Below are 23,556 nucleotides of genomic sequence, written 5' to 3'. Positions count from 1 at the left end.
ATCAAACACTTTCTCTACACAGCTCCCCCACTTTCACCTGCTCATCATCCACATCTGTCTTTCAGGAAAATCACTTTAATCTGTTTATCCATCTTGAAGATGTAACATCTCTCGAAAAAACAGCCAGCACATTAGGACCTGCGGTGCTTGAGGACTAAATCAACATCTGCTGTGATCAAAGCAGCAATCAGTCTGCTACTGAGCTCTGACGGATTAAACTAGAGCTTGTGTGCATGTTTGCTTTTCTGGGTCCAAATCCAACACAGTTTAACATGCTTCACAGTGCGAGGTGAAGAAACTGTAATTGTCCATATGACTGATGATTTTCACCACTGTGGGATTCAGAGGACTTGATTGGGGTCATCATGGACAATGGTCAGTGATAGGAAGTCTTGCTCAATGAGGTGTGGGGGGTCCTGATGACAGGTGTGAAATGATTTGCTGTTGGATTTCGATTTATGGTGGGGGTGGAACTCGAGCTGATAATGAAACATCGTGGCAGAGGGAATCACTCTGAAGATAATAAGAGTGGACGGAGACATCTCTGTCTTTTTGAGGTTTAGCCTTGTTTGTGTCACAGAACTCTCTAGAAAGCAACTTTATCGAAAAACCTGCTTTGTTTTAGGGGTGATGAAGCAAAGTTCCCACTCTGAAACTGATTATTTTCCGATAACAGCATGCCCCAAAATGATTTATTTCTCCCATAAAACAAAAATGTGGTAAATCAGTGACACTTTTTATCCATTTATAGTTACATTTAATGTTAGGGAACAGCTGCAAAACAAGTGGGTTCCTGTTCTCACTTATGTTATAGCAGCGATAAGCAATCGTTCCTTCACCAGAATCTGTTTATTCTCTCTCTTAAATTTCATAAGACAAAAAAAGTGCATCCTGTCATGTTACCAAGAGAAGTAAAGCTACAGCTTCAGCTCTGACTGTTACAAAGAGCTGACACTGGAGACCCCCTCCATACTGGCTAAACAGACACATTTCCCCTAACAGAATACCTCACATCAACGATTACAGTGGTGCTTGAAAGTTTGTGAACCCTTTAGAATTTTCTATATTTCTGCATAAATATGACCTAAAACATCATTAGATTTTCACACAAGTCCTAAAAGTAGATAAAGAGAACCCAGTTAAACAAATGAGACAAAAATATTATACTTGGTCATTTATTTATTGAGGAAAATGATCCAATATTACATATCTGTGAGTGGCAAAAGTATGTGAGCCTTTGCTTTCAGTATCTGGTGTGACACCCTTGTGCAGCAATAACTGCAACGAAACGTTTGCGGTAACTGTTGATCAGTCCTGCACACTGGCTTGGAGGAATTTTAGCCCATTCCTCCATAAAGAACAGCTTCAACTCTGGGATGTTGGTGGGTTTCCTCACATGAACTGCTCGCTTCAGGTCCTTCCACAACATTTCCATTGGATTAAGGTCAGGACTTTGACTTGGCCATTCCAGAATATTAACTTTATTCTTCTTTAACCATTCTTTGGTTGAATGACTTGTGTGCTTAGGGTCGTTGTCTTGCTGCATGACCCACCTTCTCTTGAGATTCAGTTCATGGACAGATGTCCTGACATTTTCCTTTAGAATTCGCTGGCATAATTTAGAAATCATTGTTCCTTCAATGATGGCAAGCTGTCCTGTCCCAGATGCAGCAAAACAGGCCCAAACCATGATACTACCACCACCATGTTTCACAGATGGGATAAGGTTCTTATGCTGGAATGCAGTGTTTTCCTTTCTCCAAATATAACGCTTCTCATTTAAGCCAAAAAGTTCTATTTTGGTCTCATCTGTCCACAGAACATTTTTCCAATAGCCTTCTGGCTTATCCCCATGATCTTTAGCAAACTGCAGATGAGCAGCAATGTTCTTTTTGGAGAGCAGTGGCTTTCTCCTTGCAACCCTGCCATGCACACCATTGTTGTTCAGTGTTCTCCTGATGGTGGACTCATGAACATTAACATTAGCCAATGTGAGAGAGGCCTTCAGTTGCTTAGAAGTTACCCTGGGGTCCTTTGTGACCTCGCTGACTATTACATGCCTTGCTCTTGGAGTGATCTTTGTTGGTTGACCACTCCTGGGGAGGGTAACAATGGTCTTGAATTTCCTTCATTTGTACACAATTTGTCTGACTGTGGATTGGTGGAGTCCAAACTCTTTAGAGATGATTTTTTAACCTTTCCCAGCCTGGTGAGCATCAACAACGCTTTTTCTGAGGTCCTCAGAAATCTCCTTTGTTCGTGCCATGATACACTTCCACAAACATGTGTTGTGAAGATCAGACTTTGATAGATCCCTGTTCTTTAAATAAAACAGGGTGCCCACTCACACCTGATTGTCATCCCATTGATTGAAAACACCTGACTCTAATTTCACCTTCAAATTAACTGCTAATCCTCGAGGTTCACATACTTTTGCCAGTCACAGATATGTAATATTGGATGATTTTCCTCAATAAATAAATGACCAAGTATAATATTTTTGTCTCATTTGTTTAACTGGGCTCTCTTTATCTACTTTTAGGACTTGTGTGAAAATCTAATGATGTTTTAGGTCATATTTATGCAGAAATATAGAAAATTCTAAAGGGCTCACAAACTTTCAAGCACCACTGTACATGTACTTTTTACCTGTTCATGTGGAGCATCTGCCATACACATCCCTGTGAATGAGCTGTTACTACAGAAACAATAATGTACAGTATTAGAATGAGCACATTGATGCATACATGCACTACTGTCAGAACTGCTGTTCTAGAAAACTAATCAACACCAATTGACCAATCAGAATCCAGAATTCTACAGCCCTGTGGTATCATGTTCAAGTTGCTGGAACATTTGAGAAATTATTTCTTGTTTTAAAGATGATTTTTCACAGTTCAGTGCAGCGAAATAGAGTGAGGTTTTGGCTGAAGCTTCAGCAGATATTTTGAGAGAAATTTAAGCCCAGAAATTTTGGCTCAGAGATTTTTTGGCCCTGGGCTCCAGTTCCTAGTGCATTTTGACTGTAGTGCTTCTGTGAGTAAAAATATGTGTGACATGTAGAATGTCATATTTTCACTCGAGTATTTTGGATTCTTCATATTTAACCAGTTTTGTTTCTAATTTGTTCGGAGACTGAAACATAAACACATTAATTTTGGCAGAGTTATAAACATAAACACATTTTGGCAGAGTTATAAACATAAACACATTTTGGCAGAATTATAAACAAACACATTTTAGCGTAGTTATAAACATAAACACGTTTTAGCGTAGTTATAAACAAACACGTTTTAGTGTAGTTATAAACAAGCATTTTAGCGTAGTTATAAACAAACGTTTTAGCGTAGTTATAAAAAAACATTTTAGCGTAGTTATAAACAAGCGTTTTAGCGCAGTTACAAACGTTTTGGCGTAGCTATAAACAAGCATTTTAGCGTAGTTACAAACAAACATGTTTTAGCGTAGTTATAAACAAACGTTTTAGCATAGTTATAAACAAACACGTTTTAGCGTAGTTATAAACAAACGTTTTAGCGTAGTTATAAACAAACGTTTTAGCGTAGTTATAAACAAACGTTTTAGCATAGTTATAAACAAACACGTTTTAGTGTAGTTATAAACAAACACGTTTTAGTGTAGTTATAAACAAATGTTTTAGCGTAGTTATAAAAAAATGTTTTAGCGTAGTTATAAACAAGCGTTTTAGCGCAGTTACAAACGTTTTGGCGTAGCTATAAACAAGCATTTTAGCGTAGTTACAAACAAACACGTTTTAGCGTAGTTATAAACAAACGTTTTAGCGTAGTTATAAACAAACGTTTTAGCGTAGTTATAAACAAACATTTTAGCGTAGTTATAAACAAACACGTTTTAGTGTAGTTATAAACAAACATTTTAGCATAGTTATAAACAAACACGTTTTAGCATAGTTATAAACAAACACATTTTAGCATAGTTATAAACAAACACGTTTTAGCGTAGTTATAAACAAACACATTTTAGTAGAGTTATAGCGTGTTTATAAACAAACGTTTTTAACGTAGTTATAAACATAAACACGTTATAGCATGGTTATAAACAAACACATTTTAGCGTGTTTATAAACAAACATGTTTTAGTGTAGTTATAAACATAAACACGTTTTAGCAGAGTTAAAATTGTCAGTGTAACGACTCCTTGAATATCCATATTGGTTCATAACATTATTTGTTTCATTTGTGCTCCAAAATTGTCTGACATTAGTTTCGTGTTCCATTTTAATGCTTACAGATCGCGGGTTAAAGAATTAAACATATTGCTGATATGGTGGAGTAATAAAAAACAAAATATTGTTCAATACCCATAAACTCCCCGGCCACTTTAATAGGAACTTGTTGTTGATTCTAAGATTCCTGTTCTTGGCTGCAGGACTGGAACCCAATGTGCTCTTCTGCTGTTGCATGCTGAGATGCTTTTCTGCTCACCACGGTTGTAAAGAGTGATTATATGAGTTACTATATCCTTCCTGACAGCTTGAACCAATCTGCCCATTATCCAGAACAGCAGGTGGACATATGGATGCTCCTAATAAAGTGGTCAGCCAGTGGAATTACTACTCATCATGACCTTGAGTTTACAGGGTAGATCTTTGCCCCTGCCCTTCAGAGAGTCTTGAGGTCCAAAGCCGCATCCGAAGTCTGTGCTTAAGCTGCGTTAAACCTGAGTCTGAACCCACCCTTACAGAAAAAAACACATGAATTTCCCATGTATTTCACATGTGATCACGTTACCACATGTGGTAACATGTGGAATACATGGTATCAGATTTTGTAACATGTGTTACCATGTAGAGCACATGTGGAAAACATTCCCACATGTGATTCACATAAATTTGGGCCAAAACCACATGTTTCCCATGTGCAAATAACATGTTTCCCATGTGCAAAACACATTTTCCACATATTTCAGATGTGAGAAATCACACGTGAAGTTCATGTGGTTTTTCTGTAAGGGCGACAGGGGACCAGTGAGGTGAGGGGATCTTCATGTTTTGAGAGTTAATTGAACTCCTGGTTGTTAAGCAGGCTGTGTTTCAGAGAACAAGTGCCGTCACTCCCAGATGTTTCCCTCAACACGACATGGGTTTCAGCCTGAAATCATAAATCTACAGTGCCATCATGTGGCTGCTTTTTCTCCAGATCGCACTTCGATAAACACGTGTGTGTTTGAGCAAATGTTTCTGGCTTAGTGTTTTTGTTAACAGTTTTTGCATTGTGTGTGTGTGTGTGTGTGTGTGTGTGTGTGTGTGTGTGTAGTGTGTTTGGTCACATTAGCTATCGTTCAGACTGGGAGCTGGTGAAGGTGGATTTCCGTCAGTCTTTCCCCCACCAGTGCAACGAGGATGACTACGACTCGTGGAAACTCACTAACCTACAGGTACTCAACACCTCCATACCTGTCTGTCTCTCTGTCTGTCTGTCTGTGTCTCTTTCAGTATCCTTTCAGTATCCATGCCTGTCTCTGCACTTATTCTTCCTATCTGTCCCTCTCTGTTTGCCTGTCTGACTGATTCCTCTTTACCTCTCTGTGTGCCTCTCTGTTTACCTGTCTGACTATTTACCTGTCTGTCTGCCTCTCAGTTTACCTGTTTGACTCTGTGTACTTGTCTATCTGTGTCTGTATTTACCTGTCTGTCTGCCTGCCTATCTGTTTATCTGTCTGGCTCTCAGTTTACCTGTCTGTCTGCCTCTCAGTTTACCTGTCTGACTCTCTGTGTACTTGTCTGTGTCTCTGTGTACCTGTCTGTCTCTCAGTTTACCTGTCTGCGTCTCTGTGTACCTGTCTGTCTCTCAGTTTACCTGTCTGCCTGTCTCTATTTACCTGTCTGCCTTTCAGTTTACCTGCCTGTCTGCCTCTCAGTTTACCTGTCTGTCTGTGTCTCTATTTACCTGTCTGTCTCTCAGTTTACCTGTCTGTCTGCCTCTCAGTTTACCTGTCTGTCTGTGTCTCTGTGTACCTGTCTGTCTGTCTCTCAGTTTATCTGTCTGGCTGTGTCTCTATTTACCTGTCTGTCTGCCTCTCAGTTTACCTGTCTGACTGTCTGTGTACCTGTCTGTGTCTCTGTGTACCTGTCTGCCTGTCTCTATTTACCTGTCTGTCTCTCAGTTTACCTGTCTGTCTGCCTCTCAGTTTACCTGTCTGTCTGCCTCTCAGTTTACCTGTCTGTCTCTCTGTGTACCTGTCTGGCTGTGTCTCTATTTACCTGTCTGCCTCTCAGTTTACCTGTCTGACTGTCTGTGTACCTGTCTGTGTCTCTGTGTACCTGTCTGCCTGTCTCTATTTACCTGTCTGTCTCTCAGTTTACCTGTCTGTCTGCCTCTCAGTTTACCTGTCTGACTCTTTGTGTACCTGTCTGTCTGCCTCTCAGTTTACCTGTCTGTCTCTCTGTGTACCTGTCTGTCTGTGTCTCTATTTACCTGTCTGCCTCTCAGTTTACCTATCTGACTCTTTGTGTACCTGTCTGTCTGCCTCTCAGTTTACCTGTCTGACTGTCTGTGTACCTGTCTGTCTCTCAGTTTACCTGCCTGACTGTCTGTGTACCTGTCTGTCTCTCAGTTTACCTGTCTGTCTATGTCTCTATTTACCTGTCTGCCTCTCAGTTTACCTGTCTGACTCTTTGTGTACCTGTCTGTCTGCCTCTCAGTTTACCTGTCTGTCTCTCTGTGCACCTGTCTGTCTGTGTCTCTATTTACCTGTCTGCCTCTCAGTTTACCTGTCTGTCTGCCTCTCTGTGTACCTGTCTGTCTGTGTCTATTTACCTGTCTGCCTCTCAGTTTACCTGTCTGTCTGCCTCTCTGTGTACCTGTCTGTCTGCCTCTCAGTTTACCTGTCTGTCTGTGTCTCTGTTTACCCATCTGTCTCTCTCTCAGTTTACCTGTCTGTCTGCCTCTCCGTTTTACTGTCTGACTCTCTGTGTACCTGTCTGTCTGTGTCTCTGTGTACCTGTCTCTCTTTTTATCTGTCTGTCTGCCTCTCAGTTTACCCTGTCTGACTCTCTGTGTGCCTGTCTGTCTGTGTCTCTTTTCACCTGTTTATCTGACTCTCTGTGTACCTGTCTGTCTGCATCTCTATTTACCTGTCTGTCTGACTCTCTGTTTATAATTCTTCCTCTCTGTTTGCCTGTCTGTCTCTTTTTCTATTTATTCTACCAAAATATCTGTACAATTTATGTAAATATCTGTGGTTATGTTTTCATTCCTTGTCTGTCTCTATTTTCTTAATCTATTATCCTGTCTGTCTGTCTGTCTGTCTTTTTACCAGCCTGTCTGTCTTTCTACTTATCCTTTTTGTACCACTTTGTTCACCTGTCCACATGTCGTTCCCTTTACTACTTCCGCTGATCTGTCTGTCTGTCTGTCTGTCTGCCCACCCACCCATCTATGTGTTAACCTGTTGATCCACATAATTGTCTATCATTCTTTTTGTCTACCTGTCTTTCTACCTTTCTCTTTCTTAGTCTGTGTCCTTCCTGTCTGAAGGTTGTTGTTTTGTTATTGTCCACAGGGAGAGCGTTGCATCATGGGACAGGAGCGAACGTACAGAAGAAGAAAGGAGTCTTCTCTGTGCATTAAAGGGAAGAGCTACACGTCGGTGCTAACGGCTAAACCCTGCCAGTGCACGGAGAAAGATTTCAGCTGGTACTGAGCTCACCTTCCGCCTCTGAGGAGCAGCACGTTTCAGCCGGCTTTCATTTCACAACGCTGCTTTTTTTCTTACTCAACCGCCCGCACACGTTTTTACACAAACCCAATATAAAGACGCAGAAGCTCGGGGGGCAAAATGTGGATGCTTTTAAAAAGTGGATTTATATGCTTTTTTTTTTTTATATCACAACACAGCTTTTACAAAAAAAAAAAAAAAAAGAGCCAAATGTCAACACTTCAGAAAAGTCACAACAAACGCTCAGGCCAATCAGGTCGCAGATTGGGGGAGGGATGGGGATGGGGGCGGGGCATGAAACAGAACAAAAAGAAAATGGAGGATTGAATGCAGGTTAAAAAAAGTGAATATGAGGAGATTTACAACAGATGATCAGACTATCGTTAATCTTTGGGTTTTTTTAATAACTCTAGCTATGACGCTAGCTAATTAGCATGCACAATCTGAAAGCAGAAGTTGCTATGGTTACCGTGTGTGCATTTTAATTATGTAAGCTGTTTTATTTTCATATTCAGAACCAAAAAGCACTTCAGAAAGGGATGTTTCTGTCGTGGCAAAATAAAAAAAAGTCAATAAAATGTTATATACTGTACCTGAAGCAGTATAGACCCTTTTCACTCACGTGACCTTCGTAAACGCGACCGCCATTTTGGACATGAAGAAATAACGGTTTATGGCACAGACCCTTTCGGTTCTCGCTCATCTAGCTGCTACAGTGACTGCTTAGACTGCAACAATAATACCTAACACACATTTAAGTATCCGTCGTAAAGACGTGAAACTCGTCGAGTGACGAGTGTGTTCATCGATAAGCTAACACAATCTAAAAGTAGACATACCATCACACTGCCCTGGTGCTGTGTACAGTTTACCTTCTATGGTTTGTGCACTCACTATTTGCCATTACTTTCTCCAACCCAGTGTTCGAACTATGCCGATATTTTCGGGGGGGTCCCTTTTTTTCCCTTGGGGGGGGGGGGGGCGCTTGCGCTTGTCTCAGAGCGCGGATCTCCAAACACATGAGAAGCCTATCTTATGCACATATCACGCGGACTCCACACACACACATCGCGTCTGAAGTCATAACTCATCAGGGGAAATCGTGTCCGCATTGGCATGTTCAAAAAACAACCTCGCGTCAACAATGATACCACACGCAAGAAAAAAAAACAGTCAGGCTACTCAACACATCTGATCCACAAAGCATCACTGGAAATCATGTCAACAACCAATCTTCCATTTCAACACGCGTCAACAAACAAATGGCACCACAAGCATGAACGAATCGGTCAGGCTACCGATTCCAAACCCACAGCAGACGAATAATTAAATGCATCTTACCTTAAAGCAGAATCGACCACAAAGGAAGTGTGTTGGCACTGTTGGCACACTTCCTTTCTACTAGTTTGTGTCCCCAACCTGGCAGCAGCAGTCGTTGTCATATCGGTTTATTTTATCTTTGATGTAAACACAACACTTCGGATATGCAAATGCTTCCCGTTACACACGATTGCTATGTCAATAAACATCATTTTGCCAATATTTTAGAGACCATCCATCTTCTCCGTCGGTCAGCATCTGTCGGGATCCGATAAAATGATAAATCTTGCTTTGTGTGTTGATGGTTACTACATCCAGGTGCACAACAATATAATGGCATGATGGAAGTCTTGCTGAAAGTAAAAACTTTCTTTGATGGCTATATTCCTTTCGATGCTTCGCCGTCGTTCCTCGTTGTTGGCTGTGGTAGACTACTGGTAGTTCATGTCCAAAATGGCGGCCGCGTTTGTCGTGACGTCACGTGAAAAGGGTCTATACTTATTTCCGCTGATGTAGTCACAGCTATGCCTTCCTGAGCCATGCTTTAAACACAGAACTTGCATTGCATTCTGGGTAATTTAAACTCTGAACCTCTGACAGGTTATTTGGAAACATTTATATGGGGAGTTTTGGGTTAAAAAAAAAATAAACCACACACCTGTCTGTAATACTATTTGTTTCGTGACCGACGTTGTTTAGCGTGTGTGTGTGCGTGTGTGTGTGTGTTGTAGTGATTATGGATTTGAGCACAGCCCAAAAGCAGACGGTGATCGCTGTTACCACAACTTCTGGCACGATCCTGAAGCTCCACCCGAAAACTGCCATTTGGGACACACCTACCAGACCAGCACAGGGTAACACACACACACACACACACACACACACACACACACACGCTTTAAAAGGATAGTTCGGGATTTTTGACATGAATCTGTATGGCATCCCCATCAATAGTGTCGTGCAAACACACTGACTTACCCCTGACAGCATCCTGTGAGTCCAGTTCTTGTCCAGTTTTGGTCCAGATGAAAGTAGTCCGGCAAGTTTGTTGGGGTCACGAAAGTAAAACGTTTTTCGTCTCAAAACAGTATGTGTTCAAAAGAGTGATATATTTGCATCACAAAACCGCTGCCAAATAAAAAGTCAGACCTCGAAATCGCTTGGCACTATTTTCTCTCCCTTCTTATCACTGCGCGCTGCCGCCAGGTGACAGCCACGGCTGTTTCATTCATTGTTTTAATGATGGGAATTTCGGCTCTTTTTCGGGAGCCGGCTCTTTTGGCTCTTCTTACCATAAGGAGCCGGCTCTTTCGGCTCCCAAATGGCTCCTGAGATTTTATTTTTGATTTAAAGGAGTACGCCACCCCCAGATGAAATTGAGTCAGTCCCTGCAGTCCCTAGAGTTGGATGAGTGAGCCAAAGCGTTTTGTAGCCGACCCAGCCATTGTCCTGATCTATAAACGCCCAGGTTAGCTTAGCTTAGCGTAGTCACTGTAATCCGGCGTGTCCAGCTAGCATTGTCGTTGCAAAAGTGAATCAAATAACTCAAGATTTTTTATATTTCTCATGACTTGTACATTCACATCGAGTACACATATCAATGCAAATTAACACGAAGGGATTTACTAGACCAATTTATATCTGGAACTATTTTCAGCCACAGCACAGGCAAAGCACCGCTGCAGGCGCAAAGACACCGCGCAGCGCCTGAAAACGGGTGCGCAGCGCCTGAAAACCCGTTTTCAGGCGCTGCGCGGTGTCTTTGCGCCTTCCTTTTCCTACGTATTCCTTTAATTGCTGCAATTAACTAGTTAATTCTGATTCTATTTCTCCTCTCAGTTATAATCTGTCCTGCTTTTGAAAAGATCCTCTCTGGGGGGACAGATGCTGCCACTATACACATCCTCCGTGCCATCACGTGTGTAAGCCGTGGATAGAGTGCAGCCTTGGTCTCCCACCAGCTTAGTGGGTCTGCGTTTCGCTGTCACCTGGCGGCAGCGCGCAGTGATAAGAAGGGAGAGAAAATAGTGCCAAGCGATTTCGAGGTCTGACTTTTTATTTGGCAACGGTTTTGTGATGCAAATATATCACTCTTTTGAACACGTACTGTTTTGAGACGAAAAACGTTTTACTTTCGTGACCCCAACAAACTTGCCGGACTACTTTCGTCTGGACCAAAACTGGACAAGAACTGGACTCACAGGATGCTGTCAGGGGTAAGTCAGTGTGTTTGCACGACACTATTGATGGGGATGCCATACAGATTCATGTCAAAAATCCTGAACTATCCTTTTAAATGCTTTATATCAGTGTTTCGCAAAGTGTGGTCCGCGGACCACTGGTGGTCCGCGAGGTGATCTACAAATGTAGTCAGCGTTTTCAAGATAAGCTAGCGTATGCTTTGTAACATTATTAGAAAGTTAAATTTATCCAATCTTGTTTTTAACAGCAATCAAACGGGCCTGTAATTTCATCATTATTATTATTTAAAAAGCGTTCTGCATCTGAATTTGCACCACATAAAACTTGTAGTGTGCACGTGCTCTTATTCCGCCTCTCGTCTCTAGGCAACAGTCACCTCACAAATCTCTGCCTCACAGGCAAACAGGCAGGCAGACCTGAAAACAAGCAAACGAACATTCTGAACATATAATAGGCTAATCCTAACTAGCTCGTGTTCGTGGCGATTTTTTTGAATTTACTGAAAGTGAAACAAGGATGGAGAAGTGGCTGACGGGTTCAGTTAAGAGGAAAAAACCTGACACTACCGACACAAGCATCAATAAGGAGAAAATGCAAAGAAAAGAAGATTCAGTTAGCACTGAGTCCCCAACACAGGAAGAACAAGAAAAACAAGCTTGGCAGACTAAACCAACGGCAAAGGTGAAAAGAAAATACCACAATGAATATCTAAAGTTGGGATTTTTCTGGATTGGGGGATTCTGAAGATCCCAATCCCCACTGTGTCCTGTGCTATGAGATTTTAGCCAACGAGGCAATGAAGCCAGCAAAACTCAAGCGCCACATTTTCGGGGGGGTGTTGACAGGTGGTCCCTGAAATTTTTTTTGGGGACAAAGTGGTCTTTGGTCTGAAAAAGTTTGAGAAACACTGCTTTATATCCATTCCAACAGTTTTCAGGCTGCTCATTATATGAATAGACATTACATATAAAGCACAGATCAAATAAGAGTGAATTGAATAATCAATTATATGCAAATCTATGCAAATAGAGATTCATATTCAAACAGGATGCACTTTTCAAGGACACTGAGAAGAAAACACCTTTTTCCAAAACATGGGCATGCAAACACCTTCATTTTACACACACACACACACACACACACACACACACACACACACACACACACACACACACACACGTGGTGGGATTTGATTGTGTTAAGCGGAGCATGACTGCAACATAGCAAGCTTTCAACATGGCTTTATATCCTGCTAACAGGACACACACACACACACACTTGCAGCTAATTCTATATGGGAACGTCACAGAATGAGCCACCGTATTGAATACTAATGAGAAAATGCATTAGTTGTGTGTTACTCATTCTAAGTGTGCCTTCAGTGTGTGTGTGTGTGTTTTTTTTCCTCCTCAGTTACCGTAAGCTCATCTCAAACATGTGTGAAGGTGGACTGAATAAAGCAGACAGTGGGAAGCAGCACGCCTGCCCTCTGATGCCCCCTAGAGGCCTAGAGCTGGGCATCAAGGGGCAGATGCTTACTGTGGCGCCTGGTGATGACATCACCTTCATCGTCCATCAGGAGCAGGTGTGGTGTGGTTTCTGTAGCTCAGCTATAATGACAGCACTGATGATGGAACATACTGTATCATTAATATAAATATAAAGAGTAAATAACACCTTTATATTATTTTTAATTCAAGCCGCGATGGAGCATGAGGATTAGTGTAAAAGTTACACAGTTGAATTCGTCACACACTCAACTCAGAAGACATGAGTTCAATCATACAGATCAAATCTGTCATCCAACCCTGCCTTCAAAGCCAAGGCCACACCCCCTGTTCGAGTCTGATACTGGTGTGGAGTGACTCCAAATCCTGATGGAATATTCACACACATCTGATATACGATAATATATGAACGTACTTGGGGCGGCACGGTGGTGTAGTGGTTAGCGCTGTCGCCTCACAGCAAGAAGGTCCGGGTTCGAGCCCCGTGGCCGGCGAGGGCCTTTCTGTGTGGAGTTTGCATGTTCTCCCCGTGTCCGCATGGGTTTCCTCCGGGTGCTCCAGTTTCCCCCACAGTCCAAAGACATGCAGGTTAGGTTAACTGGTGACTCTAAATTGAGCGTAGGTGTGAATGTGAGTGTGAATGGTTGTCTGTGTCTATGTGTCAGCCCTGTGATGACCTGGCGACTTGTCCAGGGTGTACCCCGCCTTTCGCCCATAGTCAGCTGGGATAGGCTCCAGCTTGCCTGCGACCCTGTAGAACAGGATAAAGCGGCTAGAGATAATGGATGGATGGATGGATGAAAAGGCACTTTTACACACTAAATTTGTACAAAAATAAATTGTAACATGAAAAATATTGATGAATTATTGGGAAAAACGAATTTTTTTAAATGTGTGAAACAGTGAATTAATTGTATACTGTAAACTTAACATGAGAAATTCATAATGTGTAAAAAAAATTCTGGAAAAAAATTAAAGTTTTTTTTTTGTCCAAATAAATTCATCTCATCTCATTATCTCTAGCCGCTTTATCCTGTTCTACAGGGTCGCAGGCGAGCTGGAGCCTATCCCAGCTGACTACGGGCGAAAGGTGGGGTACACCCTGGACAAGTCGCCAGGTCATCACAGGGCTGACACATAGACACAGACAACCATTCACACTCACATTCACACCTACGCTCAATTTAGAGTCACCAGTTAACCTAACCTGCATGTCTTTGGACTGTGGGGGAAACCGGAGCACCCGGAGGAAACCCACGCGGACACGGGGAGAACATGCAAACTCCGCACAGAAAGGCCCTCGCCGGCCACGGGGCTCGAACCCGGACCTTCTTGCTGTGAGGCGACAGCGCTAACCACTACACCACCGTGCCGCCCGTCCAAATAAATTAATCATGTGAAAATATATTATTATTTATGGATAAAAATAATGTGAAAATAAATTGCTATGTCAAAAATAATGATATGAAAAACATGAGAAATGTGTGAAATATTTATAAATGTAAACACGTGTAGAAATTTATCAGAGGAGAGCAGGCTAGAATTTTGAAGGCTGAGTGCAAAACTAACAAAGCGAGCTTTAGATGCCGAGTCATTATATTTGATGTAAGAGGAACAAGTGCAACAAATTAAAAATTCGATAGATAGATAGATAGATAGATAGATAGATAGATAGATAGATAGATAGATAGATAATTGAAATAGATGGTGAAGGCAAATATTAACATAGAAAGAAGGAAATGGATCAGTTGGTTCTAATTGGAAGATGGAGGGATGAAAAAGAAAGAAAGAATAGCAGAGAAAAAGTTATGACCTATTTATTCAAGGAACAACAACAACAACAACCTAATAGCATTTACCCACTTCAGTGGTTCTAGCTTTTCGTTTCTAGAAGCAGATACGCTTCGAAAAATGAATGGAAGCCAATGGGAGGAAAAGCGAGGGATGAAAAAGCAGGAATAAAAGAGGTGTAAAAAAAAGAGGTTGAGTGCTTTGTAGGATTACTCAGAACATGTTGAGCAAGTTTGGAAGTATTCTTTGGAAAATTGATGACAGTTTGAAAATTCAAATTCTATGGGAAAAGATGAATGGATAGAGGGATAAAAAAGAGGGTGGGATGTGGGGGAAATATCAGAATGAAAAGTCATAGCTGCCATGATATTTAGAAGATCTACACATCAAAGTTTGAGTGGAGTTTCTGTGTTAATTGCTACTTGAGTTGTTGATTTACTTGAGATTATTATTAATAATAATAATAAGAAGAAGAAGAAGAAGAGAAGAATTTTTCAACACGTTCCCTTTCTCTGAGATTTTATGTTTCCTCTCTCTCTCCCTCTCCCTCTCTCTCTCTCTCTCTCAGGGTGACACGAGCAGTACCCGGTACCAGGTGGACCTCTCTGATGGCGTTCGGGCGATTTATCAGAACTTAACAGTGACAGATGAACCGATCCAGCATCGTTACGAGAAGCCGGGTTTCTATCGGGTCAGCGTGAAGGCAGAGAACGCAGCCGGTCATGATCAGGCAACGTTGTACATCCGGGTCACATGTGAGTCATGTCCCTGCAGCTCCTTCCTGATTGTCTGCGTATTAACCATAATGTACTGTGAGCGTATAGTGTAGAGCTGATTATGTTTAACGAATGCTTTAGCATAAAATGTAGCATTGGCTATGTTATCACAGAATGTGTTTTTCATCCATGATGTCAAATAGTTTGTCCTTCTAGCTAGCAGGTTTATTAGCCGCTACATATGCTGTTAGCATTGCCTTTTTTAAGGGAATGAGGTGTTACTATGGAAACGATAGCGACATTAATATAAAGTACCTCGTTACACAGGGTGTGCTCTGTACTTTTAGTCTCACAAAATATTTCTTATAGGGGTGCCAAAAATTGAACAGTGAAACAGCAGAGATTCATCAAGGATCTGCTTTGAGTCCTTTTTTGTTTGCCATAGTGATGGATAGCTTGACAGACGAAGTGAGGCAAGAGTCACCATGGAACATGATGTTTGCGGATGATATTGTGATATGTGGTGAAAGTAGAAAAGAGGTTGAGTTGGGTTTGGAGAGATGGAGGGATGCATTGGAATGAAGAGGAATGAAGGTGAGCCGTAGCAAAACAGAATACATGTGCATCAATGAGAATGGGGATGAGAGTGTAGTGAAGATGCAAGGAGTAGACGTAAAGAAAGTTGGTGAATTCAAGTACCTGGGGTCAACTGTGCAGGAAAATGGGGGCTGTGATAGTGAGGTGAGAAAGAGAGCGCAGGCAGGGTGGAGCAGTTGGAGAAGGATTTCGGGAGTCATTTGTGATAGGAAAGTCCCAGCAAAAGTGAAAGGTAAGATGTATAAGACAGTAGTGAGACCAGCTGTGATGTATGGATTGGAGACCGTACCCTTAACGAAGAGACAGGAGGCAAAGTTGGAGGTGGCGGAGTTGAGGATGTTAAGGTTTGCGATGGGAGGTTGGACAGGATAAGGAACGAGTACATCAGAGGGACAGCGCATGTGGAGAACTTGGGAATGAAGCTAAGAGAGATGAGACTGAGATGGTATGGGCACATCCTGAGAAGAGATGTGCAGAGCATGTTGGAAGGAGAATGTTGAGGATGGAGCTGCCAGGCAAACGAAAACGAGGAAGGCCAAAGACGAGGTGAGAGAGGACATGAAAGTGGCAGGTGTGGTGGAGAAGGATGCGGAAGACAGGGAGCAATGGAGACGAAAGATCTGCTGTGGCAACCCCTAATTGGGAGCAGCCAAAAGAAGAAGATGATGATATGGGTGCCAAAAATTCTGATAATTCTGGGGGGGACAAATGTTCTTAAATAACACTTTACAGTGTAATTGTAAAGTTTGTGCAAAAGTTATTCTTCTTATGCATTCACTGTAAAGTTTTTTTTTTTGCGTTATTAAGAAATTTTAAATCTGAAGTTCCTGCTTTGTCCACTTGGTGTCACTGTAACCTCAAATGGAGTCGAATTGAGATTCAATACAGACTATGTTTGTCATCCATGAGGTCACACAGTCTGAGGAAACCTGTAGGCTAACTGCATTTATAGCTTTAGCTAGGAATATTATTAGAGATTAAATTATCTCTATAAACTGTAAAGCTACCTTTTAGCAACTAAATTAAAAGGAATATGAAAACTTAAACCTCTTAAATTCACAAACACACAATATCGCAATGGCTAATGTTCACAAAAGCATTATAAGCTCATGATACCACAGCGATGATGGAGAATTAGATGAATGTGTGTCGTATTTGTGGAATTGCTTCGCTGTTCTGGGATGAAGCGGGATGACTAAGTGTTCGTGCTCGTTTTTAGTGCCGCTACAGGAAGTCCATCTGGAAGTGGTGCCCATTGCAGGAAGGAAACAGGAAGTCAACCTGACTGCTATGGTTCTCCCTGAGGACTCGAACCTCACTGTCTACTACTGGTGGATCGGTGACGAGCTGCAGGTGTCCCTTCACTTTTTATTTCATCTTCTTACGTATTTTATTTAAAATTATGAGGAAGACGTCATTTCATCATCTTAAACATCTTTGTTTTTGCTGTGTGTCTCTCACAGCCAAGGCTGACTCTGGAGAACAGCGTTCTCACCAGTTTTTCTGAAGAAGGTGAGATCTCTGTCACGGTTCAGGCGTCTAACGGACGCTCTACGGTGCAGGACAGCAAAATCGTACGCGTTTACGGTGAGATGGCGTTAGTCTTATATACACATGAGGTCATTGATAAATAAGGGAACGAAACACCATGGTGGTGTGTTGTTGATTATTTTTCTGTAACGTCACATCTCAATGTGTTTTATTTCTCTTATACCAGTGATTTCATTTATTAAAGAATGACACGTTTTATCCATTACACTCCCTGGCCACTTTAATAGAAACATGTTCTTGAGGTTCCGGGTTCGAACCCAGCAGCCGGCGAGGGCCTTTCTGTGTGGAGTTTGCATGTTGTCTGCGTGGGTTTCGTCCGGGTGCTCTGGTTTCCCCCACAATCCAAAGACATGCAGTTTGGTTGACGTGGGGCGACCATGGGCTGAGGTGCCCTTGAGCAAGGTACCTGACCCCTGACTGCTCCCCGGGCACTCTGGTGTGGCTGCCCACTGCTCTGGGTGTGTGTGCGTGTGTTCACTGCTTCAGATGGGTTAAATGCAGAGGATGAATTTCACTGTGCTTAAAGTGTGCATGTGACAAATAAAGGTTTCCTCTTCTTCTCTCTCTGTTGCATGCTGACATGCTTTTCTGCTCACCACGGTTGTAAAGAGTGATTATATGAGTTACTATATCCTTCCTGGCAAAAAAAAAAGCTTGAACCATCTCAAATCTGTCCATTTCCCTCTGACCCTCTCTTACTTTCCACCCACAGAACTGTCGCTCACTCACTCGATCTATGTTTTTTGTTTATCGCACCATTCTGTGTAAACTCTAGAGACTGTTGTGTGTGAAAATCCCAGGAGGAGATCAGCAGTTTCTGAAATACTCAAACGAGTCCATCTGGCTCAAACCAACACCCATGCCACAGTGAAAGAAAGTCACACTTCAATGTGAGATCACAGTTTTTCCCGTTCTGATGTTTGAACATTAACTGAAGCTCTTGATTTGAGGTGCATTGTGCTGCTGTTGAGGGATCGGCTGATTAGAGAACTGCAGATGGACGTGTGGGTGTTCCTAATAAAGTGGCCAGTGAGTGTATATGTACATTGTTGTGGAATGTCTGTGAAACAAGTTCGTTCCAGCTCTCATTCTGTTTATTCTTTCTCTTGAAAACGCAGCTTGTCATTTTATCGAGAAACGTAAACTCCTCTGTCCTGAATACAAGATGTCTGAAAACTTAAAGTTGCAGATTTACTTCTGTCCGTTACAAAGCGCTGACACTGCGATTCTCACACACTTTTCTCCTTACAATGAGAAAACTTCACCATATCAAAGATTGTAAGCAATCTGTTTATTATTACTGGAGCGTCTACAGTACAACGATAATGTACTGAATGAGCACGTTAATATAAAGAACCTTGTTAGATATTCTTGTAGGGGTGCCAACAATTTTGATAATTCTGCGAGGAACTTTTTTAAAAAATAAAATTTGACAATGTAAAGTTTGTGCACAATCTTTCTTTTTACGCATTCGGTGTCAAGTTTTTGCGTGATTAAGAATGTTTTAAATCTGAAGTCCCTGATTTGTCCACTAGGCGTCACTATAACCTCAAATTCAGTGTGATTGAATTGAGCAGTTTGAATGCAGGATAATTCAGAATTTAAAAAAAAAATCATATATTTTTTTTTCCTGGTTAGGGGGAAGGTGGTATTGTTTAATTTGCCAAGAATCATCTGCGCTAACGTAGAAATATAACTAGCTTGTGTTATTGATAAATTATTTATTCACTTTACTGTTTTTTTTTCAGTTCCAGCAGCAGTACCTATCACCACTGACTATACTGTACTTATTACAGCATGCACAAGATGAAGCATTATACATAAATCCCGAAATATATCTCAGATTGGTTATGAACTTTAACCTTTGACCTGTGGTGTTGTTCTTCCGTCAGATCATTTCCAGGTCATTCCGCTTAGCTTCAGTCCGAACTTGGATCGCTTCAACCCGAACGTCCCGGAGTGGAGAGAGGACGTGGGACATGTGGTCACTAAGATGCTGGCTAAGGTTTTTACACACATGCTCACACACAGTCATGGGGTTAGGTTACTCAGGCCCAGAGTCAAAGGTCATGTCTGATTTTCATCCTAATAACCCGTATACAGTACATTTCAGCAAGAACAATATCAGGGACGACTTCCTGAAGGTGCCTGGATGCTTCTCCTTCCAGATCACAGGACTTCCTCAGGAGTCGATGGTTACCATGGTGAAGCCCGGGCTGCCAACCAGGGCTGACTTATACATGCTGCCCACAGAGGACACACCCACTACGAGGAGTGGATTTGCAGATAAGGTATTGATCTAAACACACACACATTTAATATTAACACACTTCACGCCAGTTTTGGTCCAATAGGAAATGAAATCTCACAGTGCCCAAATGTTGGGAAATAATGGATCAAGTAAAGATCTGTTACATCACGTGCACTTACCAGCACTAATGCTTTGTGTACGTGTTACTTACTCATAACTCGTTTATATAAACCTCTTCCTATGTGTGTTGTAGCGTGTGTCCACCATAAAGCAGGCTCTGAGAGAGAGTAACATCAGCTTCATCGTTCGCCGTGGCCTGAGAGTGCTGGTGACTCTGGCAGATCCTGGCACAGGTAACACAGCAAAGCCATCTCAACATGTTTTATCACATTCACCTTCGTTTTTGGGTTTGTTCCATTCCAGAAACATTTGCTGGATACGTTACAACAATGCTGAGACGTACTCATTGCAAGTCCTGCTGGAAGTTCTGTCTGAACCTGCGGGATGATTTTACTGGGATAACAATCATTAAGAGTCGGCGAAGAACGATGAACACCACATCACGAAATTTGACCAAAATGTGTATAAATATGGTTTCATTCTGTTGTTAAAGCGGAACTGAATAATAATAATAATAATAATAAGTTCAATTTATATAGCGCCTTTCAAAAAACCCAAGGACGCTTTACAATTATAGACAAAGAAAAAAATAATAATTAAAAATAATAAATAAATAAATGAATGAATAAATAATAAAAAAAGTAAAAAGTCCACCAAGTAGGGCAAAAGGCGCATGAAAACGAGTCCCACATCTCCAGCACCGCCGCCGTGACGCCGTCAGCCACATCGCTCGAACACCATGCCATGGATCCACAAAGTGAGCAGAGAAGCTCCGCCACGCAGAGCGCTGGTGTGTCCCAAACCGCCTGCACAGCCGCCGCGACCCCACCGAGCAACATCGCTCGGAACATCACGCCAAGCATTAAAGCACAGAGCGCTGGACAACCACGATGTAAAATGAGCAGCGAGCTCACTGCAGTCCATAGCCGGGAGCGCAGGCATCGCTCACGGCGAACCAAGGCCTGGAGGGAACCGACGCCCAAAACTGGGTCCGGAGCTACACCACAACCGGCGGACAAAACACTCAAACAAACATCAAACTACACAAACACACAGAAAAAATAAATAAATAAAATGAAAACTGAAAAAGAAAGAAAATAAAAATAAAATTAAAAAAAAGTTCTGGTGAGAAGCGGCAGCCAGAATGCGCACGACGTACTCTCAACCGGAAACGGAAAAAAAAACAGAGATGATTGCTGCTGGTCAAACTGAAGTCATTTTTAAACTTGCTTTATTTCTTAATTAACGTGTTATTGAATTACGTTTGCGGTTTTAGTAACCTTATATCATGACTCATATTGGCAACTAATTACAATTAAATATTATACTTATCGGCCTATTCGGTTTTTAGCCGTGTTGAATTTAGTTCGTTTGGTCCACGGCAGGCGTCGCTTATCCGCGCGATCTTCACGAGACTTGTGCGAGACTTTGAAACGTGACGTGTCAGCCAGATGTCAGTGCCGCCATTTTGAAAACTGTTCTCCAAATGAAATATTGCACAAAAACGAGTTTAAATGATGATTACTGTCGACTTTTTTCAAACTTTCCTGATTGCTATCAAAACAAACAAAACTTCTGGCTTGATTACATCAGCATTCGAAAGAGGACGTGCGCGTCTTTTGACAACCCCTGTGTCTGAACTCATTCCCTAGTCACTATATAGGGCACTATATAGTGGGGATCCCATTTTGTAGTGCTGTCCAAAACATTAGTGAGGATTATTTACACCCTATATAGTGCACTCAAAGTATCCCACAATGCACCATGAAAAGTAGTGTACAACGATTGTCACTAACCAAAGCAATATATCCCATCATGCATTGCGGTCGCGCTGAAAGAAATCAAATTAAAAGTCTCAGATTTGATTTAATAAAAGGCAGCGGCAAAGAAGAAAGTATTCAGCCTTGATACAGGTACTGGAAATGCACCCAGTATAATATGGATTTATCACAAAAACACATGCTTGTATTTATTATTTTGAAACCCATCAGCCGACTGATCCGGCACGTTTTAATTGTGTGACAGTAATGACGTAAATACCAGTGTGATGGACTAGTGTCAAAAGCGTTTTTACATTTTACCAATGAGCTCATTATATAGTCCTTTATATAGTAATTCCCTATATAGGGAGTAGGGAGTAGTGAATGAGTGAGTGATTTCGGACACAGGGAACGTTGGTAGATGTTGGTCACTTTGATTTCCGCTGTACGTTTTACTTCCGTCCTACGATGTCTCGCACAGGTCTCAACGAATCTTGTTTACGGCCGTTGCTTTGACATATGGACTGATATATTACAGAGCATGTTTCAAAACACTCATAACTTGCTATAGCAGCGACAAAATAGCGATCGAAAATCCATTCCTATATTTAATAAAATGAGATAAATAGAATTTTGATAATAAAAAAAATTGCCTTCAGTTCTCCTTTAAGGTCGGAAGGTCATGTTTAGGCCTAGGATACTGAAGCAAACTGCTCATAATAGACCACACAGTGGCTGAACAGAAGCAAACAAATACCCTGGGTGACAACAGCAACAACAGATTCCAATATGGAGTCTTTTTTTTTTCCACCACAAAGTACGCTAATCCAAACACAGAGACATTAGTGAGGACGACACCGTTATTATGTAGACCCTGATAAATAACACCATCCAATTGAAGGAGGGTGTACTTACTTTTCCCCATGACTATTTCATGTCTGTTTCAGTTCCTCTATTTCACCACATTTCACCCTCTTGCGTCTATCTTTATTCCCCATCTGTAGCAATGGCATGTCTACTGCTCAGACCATTTCTAGCCTCAAATATATTTTTATTTTTTGCAAGAAAAAAAAAATCCCACAAACTGTCTAACTATACGCCATTCAAGAGCTCACTATTCAGCTGTGTAGGTATTTATAAATATTCAGGTCCACACATCTGTGTCTGCGGTCGTCTGGGAAATATTAACGAAACCGTCAGTGACGGTGTAGCTCACTCGGGCCCCGTCTAGTCCAGAAGGAACGATCTAAAGTGGGCCACCTTGTGCAATAAATGTTGCAAGCTATATATAAAAGCTATATCCACTCTAGGAATACTGACCTATTTGCCAGAAAGAATCCAAAATGGCGAGGAATTGACTGAGAAGAAGCGATTTTTGTTGAACTGCTCATTTAGGCTTAATTAGTCCATAACTTCATTAATAATTGTAATTAAGCAAATCTGGTTAGAAGTTATATGTACCCTAGGTTCCCCTACCTTCATGCCAGAAAGAATCAAAATCGGTGAAGAATTGAGAAAGAAGAAGCGATTTGTGTGGAAACTGCTCATTAGGGATTGATTGATTAATTACTCCATATCTTCATTAATAAATTGTTATTATGCAAATTTGGGTAGAAGCCATATGCACCCCAGGCAGACCTACCTTCCTGCCAAAAATAATTTTAAAAAAAATCGGTGAAGAATTGACAGAGAAGAAACTATTTTCGTGAAATGTGGACGATGCCAAACGGACGACGGACAACACATGATGGCGTAAACTCCTCACCTGTCGGCCGGATGAGCTAATAAATGATCATGTGACTTCACACAAACAAGACACAAGTCGCTTTATTGTCCAACAGTGATATTCAGGAGCTAAAACTGAACCAGTAGACGTTTCGGTGGAAAACAACCCGACACCTCATGCTGTATGAAAACATATCGTTTGGATTTGTCACTTTACAGCATCATATCTCTTCTTCTTCTTCTTCTTCTTTCGGCTGCTCCCTTACATTCAGGGTCATCACAGCAGATCTGTTATTTGATTTGGCATAGGTTTT

At 41.6% G+C, this 23,556-nt stretch overlaps 1 protein-coding gene across 3 annotated transcripts in view; it reads left to right on the top strand.

Moving 5' to 3' along the window:
• sorcs2 (sortilin-related VPS10 domain containing receptor 2) overlaps positions 1 to 23,556 on the top strand; it is a 511,416-nt gene that overhangs the window by 473,489 nt on the left and 14,371 nt on the right. For all 3 annotated transcript variants that reach the window (XM_060915854.1, XM_060915847.1, XM_060915839.1), the window contains exons 15-24: positions 5,298 to 5,418; positions 7,546 to 7,679; positions 9,753 to 9,875; positions 12,637 to 12,808; positions 15,091 to 15,277; positions 17,055 to 17,188; positions 17,299 to 17,422; positions 19,279 to 19,391; positions 19,555 to 19,677; positions 19,891 to 19,990. In XM_060915854.1, coding sequence (XP_060771837.1) covers positions 5,298 to 5,418; positions 7,546 to 7,679; positions 9,753 to 9,875; positions 12,637 to 12,808; positions 15,091 to 15,277; positions 17,055 to 17,188; positions 17,299 to 17,422; positions 19,279 to 19,391; positions 19,555 to 19,677; positions 19,891 to 19,990 — 1,331 coding nt within the window. The remainder of the gene's footprint in view (positions 1 to 5,297; positions 5,419 to 7,545; positions 7,680 to 9,752; positions 9,876 to 12,636; positions 12,809 to 15,090; positions 15,278 to 17,054; positions 17,189 to 17,298; positions 17,423 to 19,278; positions 19,392 to 19,554; positions 19,678 to 19,890; positions 19,991 to 23,556) is intronic.

The sequence above is a fragment of the Neoarius graeffei genome, chromosome 1, assembly GCF_027579695.1.
Source record: "Neoarius graeffei isolate fNeoGra1 chromosome 1, fNeoGra1.pri, whole genome shotgun sequence".
Classification (NCBI taxonomy): domain Eukaryota; kingdom Metazoa; phylum Chordata; class Actinopteri; order Siluriformes; family Ariidae; genus Neoarius; species Neoarius graeffei.
The sequence above is the reverse complement of the archived record's forward strand: the minus strand, read 5'-3'. Positions and strand labels throughout refer to the sequence as shown.